We start from the raw sequence: 12,086 nt of genomic DNA on the forward strand, positions 1-12,086 counted from the left end.
TTTTTGGACTTAAAATACAAATACTCTTGGTTTCTGCCTAAATACCTGTCTATTTTTAAAATGAACTCTACCAAAAGTAAGCTTATTTTTTACTGTTTTCTGTTCTTTCCTGGATCTTTGAAATACTTATTATAACCTAATGCATGGTTTACAATGTCAGTTTTAGAAGAAAATGTAATTTAATCAGCTTCCCAGCACCCAATGAGAAACAAAATCTCTCCAGAATCTATGCGAAGTATACTCTTACTGTTCAGAACAGAAACATATTAGCACAGTAAACGTAAGCTAGTGTTTTCCAACCTGGCCAGTTTGACTAGATACATACTCTCTCAATTTCATGGCATTTCTTAAGTGCTTCTCCAAATTTATTCATTGCTTTGTAAGCTTGCGCACATTCTGTCTGAAACCACATGCACTGCATTTCGTTCAAGTTCTCTACTGCCGAGGTTCCTTCCTAAAAGCAAAAACAGCATTACAGAAAAAAAAATCTCAATTTGTTAGCCAGTTAAAAGTACAAATAAAAAGGCCATCAAAATAACGACCAATTTCAAAATTGTAGTCCTGAAAATTAGAAGTTGCCATAAAAGTCATTCCTTAATTTGGCCCTTTTGTGCACTTCCGTCCTGATCTTTACTGTATCATCTTCATATATGTGGTCCCGCATTTCCACTGAATTTTCTATTTCCTCTACCTAAACAATGCTTCAAGCAATGAACAAGATGAACTTGCTTTGTTCATTAATCATGACTCCAAGCTGAAGAAAACTGTTCTTGTACGTTTCACTTTTTCAAAGACTCAAGGACACAATTAATAGCCAGGTAGTCACCACATGACTGTGAGAGTTCCTCATCTTTAGGATAGGAGATGCATTCACTCAGTGTTTTCAAAATGGTTTGCAAGTATAACATATTGCAGCATGAAGAGAAATTACAGAAAAATTTTATCACACGGCATGACACTGACACCTGCAGGATTTTTTTTTCCCCCTAAAACTGCCAATCTGTCTTCCAGAGACTTCCTGATCAAGCTAAGTATGGAAGTAACTGATAGTGCTTCCTGTGAAACAATAGGTATTTCTTATGGGATTAGCCCTATAGAGTGATGGGAAAGCAAAGCAGTACTAGTAGCTTTCATCACTTCTAATTCAGAAACAATTACAGTTTTCTTTCAAATCTGGTATTTGTACATGCTTGTATACATCTGTAGAACTTATCATATACCTGTCAAGCTTAATGTCAGCCTCAGCTATTCACAGAGTTCACGATCATGCAAACGTGATCATGCAAAAACCAAGCTATTGAAGAATCAGCCAAGAACCAAAGCTGGGAAAGCGACAGATAATAGTCAGATAATATTCAAAAGGAAGGGTAAGGAGAATGCTTCAAATGAGAAAGAACGGCAGTTTTCAAACCAGGCTGAGCTGGGAAGCTAGAAGTCAGAAAAAAATTTCATTTTCATTATGCTTAATTCAGGTCTTTAATTTCTATTTTTTATGAAGCTTGCACTTGAGCACTAGATGTAAGATCAAAAGGAGTTTAAAAAAGATTACAAAGTGCAGCATCATCAAATCATGCTTTTAAAGTTCAGTTCGGGGCAACCAGGATGCTTGCTTTTTTTTTTTTTTTGACATCGTCTAGAAAATGCTTAAGGCATTGTGAGAGTGAATTAACCTGGATTCTTAAGAAATTTTGCATCAACAGCTCCACATAAACCCACTGAGGTCATATATTTATTTTTTTTTCCTTCTTAAACCCCATCCTGTTTGCCTGCACACACCCACTCACCATTTCAGAAAAAAATCTTTCCTTTTCCCCTTATGAATATCCCCTGTTCAACCTACATTACTCCAGGTTCTTCTTAGTCTTCAACAAAGACTAAATTGGGACAAGCAAAAACAACTTTACTTTGCAGGAAGGTCCCAAAAGTGTTTTGCCTCCCTCCCATTAGCAACACACAACTCATACTGCCAGAATTAAAAAAGCTATCATTTGCCAAATATTCTGTAAAGACTGTACTGAACTATTTTGACTTCCAGCTGTGAAAGAACAACAGCAAGAGAACTCAATTAAAAAAATTAACTAATCTATGAGACCACCACACCTATCAGAATAGGTTACTGCAGGGACAAAAACTGCATTACACAGATTACTTAATTTCCTGCATCAGTTTTTTTTCCCTGCCAACTAATTGGTTGTAAGCAGATGAAGAAAAAAAGATACAATGCGCAGCTTCGTGTCGTCACTATTAAACATAGCCTTGGGGGTGAAAGCTTGCTCACAGAAGGACATCTCAGAATGCCTTTCACCCAGAAGCCACAGAGAATTTATTTAAGAGAGAATTCTGACTAGCCTTAATATATTACTGTTAAAACGTGAAAGACAGGCTGCTTGATCAAATCTCTCAAGTATCCAATAGAATCAATATTAAACTCAAAGAACTCTAACAAAAAAAAAAAAAAGTTCTCTCTTGAAAGGGCATCCTGTATTTCTCCTACGTGGCAAAAGAAATCAAATCCAGGTTTTAATGTTGCATTTGCACTTAATGCTATGGAATCATGCTTAGTAATTCAAACCGTAATACCAACTACCATTAGTAAAAGCAAGCAACCATTTTTGCTCTGAAACAGAACTTAAGGATTGTAATAAAGGCGAGTGGAAAGTTAAAAAAATATTCCATAAGGGATTAGGCCCACATTATTCAGAAGAGCTATAGTTAAGCGCAACCAACCCGTGTAAACTTAGAACACATTTCTTCTGCTTCTTTAATGAAGTTTGCTTTCAACATATATTTCGCACATTTGGAGTTGATAAATCTGTCTGCTGTGTCCAAAGCCTGAGCCTCATCCATCCACCTTGCAGCTTCTTTAATATTTCCAGCATGCTTATAAACAAACAGAAATGAAAATTAGACTCGGGAGATATAAAACATGTACAGTAGACCAACTCTCTGTTTAATATAACTAGTTAATTTTCTAGACTTATTTTTATAAATAGCTTTTCTCGGGAAAGTAACAGATCTTTGAAGAAAAAAAGCAGAGTAACTACTTTCCATCATTATGGAGTTACAGGTCTTCTGGCACTAGAAGTTTTTCCTGAAAATACCTAAAACCACTTCGGTTTATCCCATTCTGATGGAATACCATATCACAGTTGAGAAATTGTTTTTAAATAGTTAAGAAAAGAAGGGTGTGCATGTAATATTAAGTGGATGACATTTAAAATACCAACTAAATTGATCAGGGTGATCTTTAATATGAAAATAATTGTAAATTGATAATCTACATCTTGCAGTAAGCTTGTCCTTTATTGACTTCAAAAATCTTCACAAGGGCTTATTCATGCACACTAAAAGAAGTCAAACCAGATAACCAATACCCTTCTTTCAGAACACACTAATATTCATTACAACATTTTCCATGGATTCTTCACATGTCTTTAAAACAAGCTTAGCACTTCAGTGTTTCATCCAAAATATTGAAATGTAAGCAAGTGTAAAAGTCTTTCAGCATGACAAAAGAATAATCTCTGATCACTAAGAGTGAGCCAAACTTACCTTATAGATTTTTGCCTTCACAAGGAACAGTTCTATCAAAGTGGGAGTACTTTCTATAGCAGCATTTATATATTCTAGAGCCAGGGATGGCTGTCCAATTTTATCATAATGTTGAGCCAAATAATACTGGACCCAGAGTAAAGTGGTTGGAGGTTCTTCTTTACCATCATCTACAGTAAGAAAATCAGAAGGAGATTTTTTTGGTTCATTTTTTTAAAATAACATGACAAAAAAAATGAACAAACAAAGAACTACACATATAGCCACTAAAGTTAATTCTGCCTCTATATCAGGCTGCCACATCAGACCTGGGAGTGTTTCTGAACTCCTGGGTCCAGGTAAGTAACTTCTGAGTCTAAGTTTTGACAAGACTTCGGCACATTTTCTTCCCTTCTCACACCATGATTTTAAGGGAAAAGAAACATGAGTTAGCAAGTCAGAAGATGGTTGCGTTTTGGTCCAACTAACCCCTTAGCCAGGGCAGCCCGAAATGCAGAACCACAGTGCACAGAGTGCACTGAACACAATTTTAGGTGAGGGATACAGCAAGAAGTTCTGCTGAACACCACGGTTGCACACTAACACCGTAAAGCATTTCAGTACATTCGGCATTTACACTTTTTCAGTCCACAGACTTGAGTATTTTCAAACAAAAATGTCTGTTCCATACCACAGCTTTAAAAAGCTTTTCTGTCTCTACCTTTGACAGATTTATTGTCACTACTCATGTAAGTGTATCCAACAAAACAGTGCCATGCACAAGTCAGTTTTCAAAGCTAGAGAAAACTTGCAACCCACAGTACTACTGAAGCCTTAAAGTTAAGTTTGCTGCTTAATTTTGAATATGAAGCAAAGGCGCCTTGCGGGGGGGTGGGGGAAAAGGGCATGGGGGTTCTGGTCGTGACAGAAGATTCTGGTTCTTCAGTTTACTTAACTAAAAATGCAATTATATGCATTTGTTCATTTTAAGGCGGAAGAATGTTGTTTATTTGAATGAAATTTAATATCAAAGCAAAAATTTAATTGAAATTATAGTAAGCTATCTACTCAAACAAAAACTTAACAAGCAATTTCATAAGGAAGAATCAAATTATTTTTGCAAAGCAGGGAAATAATTGGTTACAACTTCAGTAAAAAGTTTTTAATAACAACAAATATTCCATGAAGTTTTAAATGTATATTTTTATTCTTACTATCCCTCATTATTACACCATTATAATCCACCTACCAAAACTTCAAAACCATCTTTTGTTGATATTTTATGCAGATTTTTCTTGGAGACTTTCCATTACAACGTGATTAAGCTAATAACTAACGAAACATCATAAAACTACTACAGAGGAAACTGTGAAGGTTTGATTCAATACATGCAGAACCACAACTCACAACAAAAACAGTAGTGAGCCATAACATGGACAAGGTAGTGTTTGTTTTTTAAATCTCTCAAAGACCAAGCAAACAAACAAGAAAACCACACAAGGCAGACAAAACACCTCACTGCAAGCTCCAAACAAAAGAAACCCTGTAGATTGTCCTACCAGATCAGTAGGAAACATCAAATAAGTATCAGTTCATTTTTGACAATGCTACAATTTGACAATGCTACTAAACATTACAACATAGCTTTCAAATGACAATTTCCTGTACATTGATCAACTCAAGCCTTGAAAATAAAACATCTGAACTCAAAACTGGAAAACAAATGATAACTGGATACATGTGTACAGACTTAAAATTTGACAGCTGAAATATCTTCTAAGGGTGATTGTGGTTTGGTTCTGTTTTGGGAACAGGAATAAAAACATGATTCAAATTTCGTCACTCTCCACTGAGTCCCTGCCTCTGAATGGTCCTACAATGCTTATACCAGGCACCAGTTCCATGAAGTAAGATAGTTTAGCACTCACCATTTGGGTTAAATAACCTGCAGCTTCTTAGGGAGGTTTCATAACCTACCACAAGCTCTTCTATGATTGCCACCTACAAGACAAAAAAAAAAAAAAAAAACTATAAGCAAGATGGTATTTCATCTCAGTTTCAGCTACTTTGTGTTCCCCAGACTAGTTATTCTTGGTAAGAAAATTTTGCAATAACCTAAATTGCAACACATATGGGAATGTACTCAGTCTCTCTCCACCTCTCCCCCACTTTTAATTAGTAAATCTTAAGGGTTTTTTTTAAGTGCATCTTTTAATTAGTAAATCTTAGTTTTCTACATTTACAAACTAGGCACAAAAGGCTATGTATGCTTCTGATTGATTTTTCTAAAAATACTAGAACAGAATAAACAGCAGTGCAGACATAGTGAGCACTGAAGAAAAAAAGCTGCTCTCTTTAGTGTGTAACCGCTACTATCATGCTGTAATAGATCAAAATGATAATGTAAAAGTTGGATAAAAGAATATTACCTTCTCCTTGTCTTTATATAATGACCTCAAAGTATTGAAGACCGGTGGGCAACCTTTGCTGAAATTCATCCTTAGAAACTTGTCCAGACATTCCTTAAACTTTTCACCTTGAGAAGAAAAAGACCTGTTGATTTTGTTTTACCACACATTACTTATCAATTGTAGGCTGGTTTGGCTGATAAAACACTAGCATCTAAGAAACACAAGTGCTGATCGTTACCTGCTCAAAGATGCACTTACCTGACAAGAAGTTTAATGGTAATCTTCTTGGAACTAGTCCTCTTGGGTATTTCGTCCAGGCCTCCTCATAAATCTTTAGCCTCTCCATCATATTTGCTGGAACAGAATTTTACAGTTTACTTTTTTGTCAGGATGGGAAAGTGGGGAAAAGAGATGAGGGAAATCACTAGACCTGGTTAAGAAGAGTCAGAATGTAAGATCTAATGAGCATATACTTCCTAGAGAACATTAATTTCCACTTGCAGTAGAAATGATTTCAAATGTTCAGTATCCTTACATTCCTCTTCCAATTGTGGTTATAATTGCATGCATCTCATCTTAAAAAGAATTCTTGTCTTAACACTGTGCTAAAATTGTGACCAAAGAAAACCCTTCAGGAGAATCACATCTGTTTTTCCAAAACCTCTATTACCCATAACATAATATTAAGATATGTGCAGAAACAGCTTGCTTACTACAATATATAAAATTATTACCTGGTTTAAGTGCCTTTTCTAGGCCTTTGTAGTAGGCCCAGTTTTCAGGATTTCTTTCTTGCAATCCTTTGTAGACATCAACTGCTTCTTCAAGTCTGCCAAGTTGAAGCAGGAGTTCTCCTGTGTGAAATTTAAGAAATTTTAATTAAGGTAACAGAAGAATGAAGCAGTATAGTATTAATTACTCTACAGTGAAAGATTAGATAATCCTTGACTCCATGTAGATTCTAACTTCTTAGGAAAAAATGATCAAAGTGGCACCACAAACTAGCTGACAGATACTTTTCTTTGACAACAGGTGCAGTTAAAGTAAGATCCCACAACTCAGTCAATAACTCTTGAAACTTACTTGAAAATTTAATGTTAAAAGCAAGATGCATGTTTTTTTTTCTCACTTACAGAAATGACTGGTTACTTTAAGCGCAGTTTTTACTACAGAAGGCAATTAAAAGCAGTACACAGTATTTCATGCGTATAGCATCTTGAAAACCAAACTGCAATTGCAGAGCTGCAAATAAAAGAATGGTTCTTCAGTCTGATATTTCATAAAACTAATTTAAATGTTTTAAAATCAAGACATTGATCTGATTAACAAATTCTCAAGATTCTACAAGCAAGTTTCCTTCTAATGATAATTCATTACAAGATACAATGGCTAAAACTAAAGTCTGGATCTAACTGTACTTGGCATCTTCCCTGATGCTGGAGCTGGAACAAAATTCAGATTTCCTATCTCAAAGGAGAAAATTACACTTTACAACGCTTTGATATTTGTAAATGTGACACACTAGAAGATTATACACAAGAGGTGAAACAGTGTCATTCTAGATTAAGGTTAAGATTTTCTTAACCTGTTTCAAGAGCAAAATGCAAAAGTCAGTGTTAACTCTTCTCTATGCCATACAACCAACATGTAATTTTATCAAAAGATACCTTGTCCCACAGATAGGGCTGGGGGACTACCTGCAGTAAAATACACTTAAATTATTCCTCTTTGGTGGAAATTATCATTTTTTACCATGGTGGCAAATGCCAATACTATTTTCGGGTTTTCTCAACTGTATTCCATCCATAATGGCTTTTGCACATACACTTGAAATTTAAAGACAGCACTCATTTATTAGCAGGCTTTTCTATGGCATCTGACTGCAGCTAAGTTGAAACCAACAACACAACAGCAGTACCCTACTGAAAGTGCACAGACTGCAAAGAGCATTTCCTTTTTTTTTCCCCCCAGTAGTTCACTAGATTTTTTTTTTTTTTTGGCGGGGGTCCTGTTTGAAAACCACGTTTCAGACTTTCAGCAAAAACTTGAGAACACAATATGCCAAAAGTCTTTCAAATAAGTTGTAAAGGCAACTCCCCTTCCCCAAAACCAAAAGCCCATGCTATGTCTGAAGAAACAGTCTGCAGCGACGTAATCCCAACACCTGTTTACAATCATATGCAAACCAAGTAACCCATTCAGCAGAGAGCTGCCTGCAGTCACTTTCTTTGAGGACATACCACACAATTTTCATAGCATTGTCACTAGTCCATTTGTAGTTTGTTTGCACAACAGTGAGATTGTCCAGCAGGAACAGGGAGCGGGCTACTATATCTACATGAATATAAGAGTAAAAATCTCTGCTTCAAGCAATCACCTAAATAGATTCCAGTGTGGGCTAAGAACAGACAGTAGCTTTGATAAGTTGGCAGTTTTACATAAACAGTGAGAGGAGTACTGTGCAGCATCATGCAGAAGAGGAACAAGGCAGACTTTAAGTAACTGTACCTGTTAAAAAGAGTCATAAGAATGAACTTCTATCATTCTGCAATTTCAGCAATGGAATGTAATATAGAATACTATATTGTTCTGTTGTTATATGCTAGCATTATTATAATCCAACAGCAGAAGATTATGTTGGGTTGCCCACCCAAAGGGTCTAGTTCCATACACTTTAAGAGCAACTGAGTATCATTAAAGGCTTTATACTTTGCCAAAGATTATTCTGCCCTTACAGCAAGTGGTCTCTGACAGGACCAGTATCAAATCCTAGGATGGCACAGGTCTGGCTACACTAGCCAAACAACTTCAGAACAATTCAGAATCATCTGTCTGAAAACACTCAGCTCAAAAGGTTCAGAACAGCATGTCTGCACTCTGCTGATGACTTCTCTACCTGGGAGAGGCATATGATAGACACAGCACAGAATTGATACAGTTCTTTAATTTGTTTTTAAATTAAAGTTGCAAAAAATGAAAAAAAACTGACAGCACAGGCATTCCATTTTATAACCATGCATTTAGGTGTATCATTGAAAAGTAATTACCTTTAGTTTCTTCAACAGCCAGTTTATCACAGATCTGCTTTTCATAGGTACAAAGATGCTCCAAAGCTTCTTTGTTTAGTCCTGCCTCACGGAGGACTTGATTTTGATACAGCAGCAGTTCACTGTACTCATAGTCCACTTTATCAGGTGATGTCTACACAGGACAAGACACATGAGAAAGCTCAGGCTTTTAGAATGTATTTGGATTTAATTCATTTGACTAACACTGCATAAAGTTTGCATATCATGACAGGAAATGTTTAATATTTGTCTTAGGAAGCAATCCACACAAGAATTCCATTTTCTCCTCTTACCTGCTGGGTCTTCCTAAATTCCTCTAAAATTTTTGCTGCCATTTCATAGTCTTCCAACAGATGGTAAGCAATAGCATAGCCAATCCACGATGCTCGCTGTGCTGGTCGGAGCTGAAGCAACTGGTATCTTGTTTCCTGCAAAAAAGTAGCTATTAATTTTCCTGACTTCATTCTGAAGCTGTACAGAATTCATTATGCAATACTCCGTCTTCAGTGGTCTGATACTTAATGACTGTCATTAAAAATTACCTTTCTTTATGTAAAAATTAGTTTTGAACCAAAAAAAAGAAACTTTGAAACACTACAGTGATCTCAACTGAATTTAAAAAAAAAGTGTGTTTTTACATCATTTCAAATCGAAAAGACTTATGAGTCAGACTAACTTTGTTAAGGTTTTACATACACGCTTTTCCTGTATTACTGCTTGTGAACAGGATGAAATTAAAGATGCTTTCGTTTGAGCTGCAGGAATATTTATTATATAGTGATGTTTCCAATTCACCTTGGAAATTATATATATATATTAAATCATTAGAAATGTTGTTATGCAAAATAGGTCACGCAAGCATATCCCTATTCTTTGGCCAGAAAATAATTACAGCTGGAAGATACAACAGATTTGCTTGGAATTACGCTGCTTTAATTTGACAGAAAAGACAGGACTTGTTTTGTTACATACTTTTGGAAGACACCTTCAAATACTTTAAAATTAAGAAAAAAAGTTACTACTTACTAAACAGCATAAACAGTCAAAAGCACAGATCAAAAAGAACTAAAAATAGTAACAGCAGTTCATTAGACTGCAGGAAGATCCTTTACGATATTATAAAATGTAGAAGCTAAAGCTAAGAATGAACAGCAAAAAGAAAACAACAAAAATACCCTCCCTCCCCCCAGTTGTATTCCAGTTCTTCATGCTCTTCATAAACTTGTATACGACCATTCATAGATTACTGGCAGGTCAAACATGTTAACATTTAACATGTTAACAATGAAACATGTTAACATTTATTCCTTAATGCATTCTATAAACATGTTTCTTGCATACTTAATTATTTATTTGTCATCACATTTATCCAGACACCTTTTCAAAGAGAACATACATTTACAAACGAATTTTTGGCACCTATGCTAAGTTTCGGCTACCATGTCTCAGTGAGGGAGGAGTCAAATTTCTAAATCACTGAAAAGATTGAAATCTGATATAAAATATTATCCTAAGTCCCTTGGGTAACTTCTGAAGTTCAACAGAGATTATTGCAGAGAAAAGGGATACCCTATTACACTTGTCTACGTAAGCTTAAAAGCATACAAGCTTCCAGACACAAATACTTAAAGCTTTTTTCAACTCATTAATGTTTGAATTATAAATACTTATGATGTCATATATCCCTCCATGGCACAGTAAGAAAGAAAACTATCTTCTAAAATTGTTCAGACTAATCTTAAGTGAGCAATACAAAATCTTACAGCTGACAGGAAACGTAAGGAAATGCGTGGCCCTTGAGGAAGCTGTGTCCTAATGTCCAGGTTAGATAGGAAGCAAAATATGGCATTTCATGCAGCATACTTCTTGCTTAGTATTGTCAACCATTGCTGAGAGAAAACTGGTGGCCACTCATCTAGAAGAGGCCACTGAAGAGATATGCTAAAAAGTGATCAAAAAAATTGAAACTCCTCTGCCTGAAAAACACTACTCTTCGGGACATGCAGGAATCCCTCAAAGTAAATAATAAAGAGACCGTGGATTGTCTACAGCTGGATTATGCAGCATGAGAAAAAGTTTAGCAAAACAATTCCACAGTGAGATAAAAGAATAGTATAATATGTGACTTAGTCTGTATACTTCACAGAAATTGCTCAGTTGTATGTCTGCTTTTACTTTCATGAAGTGTCAAGCACACAGTTTTAATGCTGGATTTCACAGTCTAACTCCGTATACCTCTTAAAAGCGTCATGAAACAATTCGCGGCCTTTGCCACAATTCCCTAGAAGCTGATAACGTATGTAGTATGTACACTTACCCTGTAACCTTCAAGATCCCTCATTTGAATTTGTAGCAGAGAAAGATCTCTCAAAATTTGAAGATTGTCTTTGTCCCATTTCAGTGCATTTCTATAACATTTGATAGCTTCATCGTACTTCTTGTCTGACCTCTGAAGAAGGCCATAGACATGCCAACCTGGAAAACTCTGTTAAGGATGCTACTGAACTTGAGCAGGGAGAGAATATATGTAACATAGCAGTGACAGAACAGTTGGTAAAAAGCTCTAAAGCCGTTTTATGTCATCACTATCATTACTTTTTTTTTTCCTCAGCTATAAGAAGAAACTGCCTGCAAACTAAAAATATAGAACAGTTCACCAGTTACATGGATATGCTGTAAACTCTACTTTTCACGTACTGGATGAGGAAATTGTAGTAGGATCTCTGAAAAAGACTGTCGAAGCTTAAACACATTTTTGAATAAGGGCTTAAATTAGACAACTGTATTGCTTGCATTTCCAACACTTGATGTATATGACAACCTATCAATGTAATGGCAACTACTGTTTTTAGAGCAAACCACGTGCTTAAAAGTCTAGTTTGGCCCACCACAAGTTTAGAGTTGCAGCTTAATGATAAAAACAAATATATACAACGCAAGCTAGAATAACCTGAGTTAACTGTGACTGCAAGGAGAGCTGCAACTCATTTGCCCGTTAGACAGCTTAAACAAAATACTGTTATATACTGGACACAACTTTAAATTCTGAAATTCCAGTTTGAAGCATAATCATACC

The 12,086-nt window shown here is 35.7% G+C and overlaps 1 protein-coding gene across 2 annotated transcripts in view; it reads right to left on the reverse strand.

Moving 5' to 3' along the window:
- NAA15 (N-alpha-acetyltransferase 15, NatA auxiliary subunit) overlaps positions 1-12,086 on the reverse strand; it is a 43,827-nt gene that overhangs the window by 16,387 nt on the left and 15,354 nt on the right. Inside the window, exons 4-13 of one of the 2 annotated variants that reach the window (XM_082759244.1) lie at positions 11,328-11,485; positions 9,304-9,438; positions 8,990-9,143; positions 6,677-6,796; positions 6,201-6,296; positions 5,961-6,067; positions 5,460-5,532; positions 3,553-3,722; positions 2,728-2,880; positions 326-454 (exon numbers count right to left, since the gene is read on the reverse strand). In XM_082759244.1, coding sequence (XP_082615370.1) covers positions 326-454; positions 2,728-2,880; positions 3,553-3,722; positions 5,460-5,532; positions 5,961-6,067; positions 6,201-6,296; positions 6,677-6,796; positions 8,990-9,143; positions 9,304-9,438; positions 11,328-11,485 — 1,295 coding nt within the window. The remainder of the gene's footprint in view (positions 1-325; positions 455-2,727; positions 2,881-3,552; positions 3,723-5,459; positions 5,533-5,960; positions 6,068-6,200; positions 6,297-6,676; positions 6,797-8,989; positions 9,144-9,303; positions 9,439-11,327; positions 11,486-12,086) is intronic. The other variant, XM_082759245.1, reaches the window with a different exon arrangement.

This window comes from Aythya marila (assembly GCF_965140915.1).
Source record: "Aythya marila genome assembly, chromosome: 4".
Lineage (NCBI taxonomy): Eukaryota > Metazoa > Chordata > Aves > Anseriformes > Anatidae > Aythya > Aythya marila.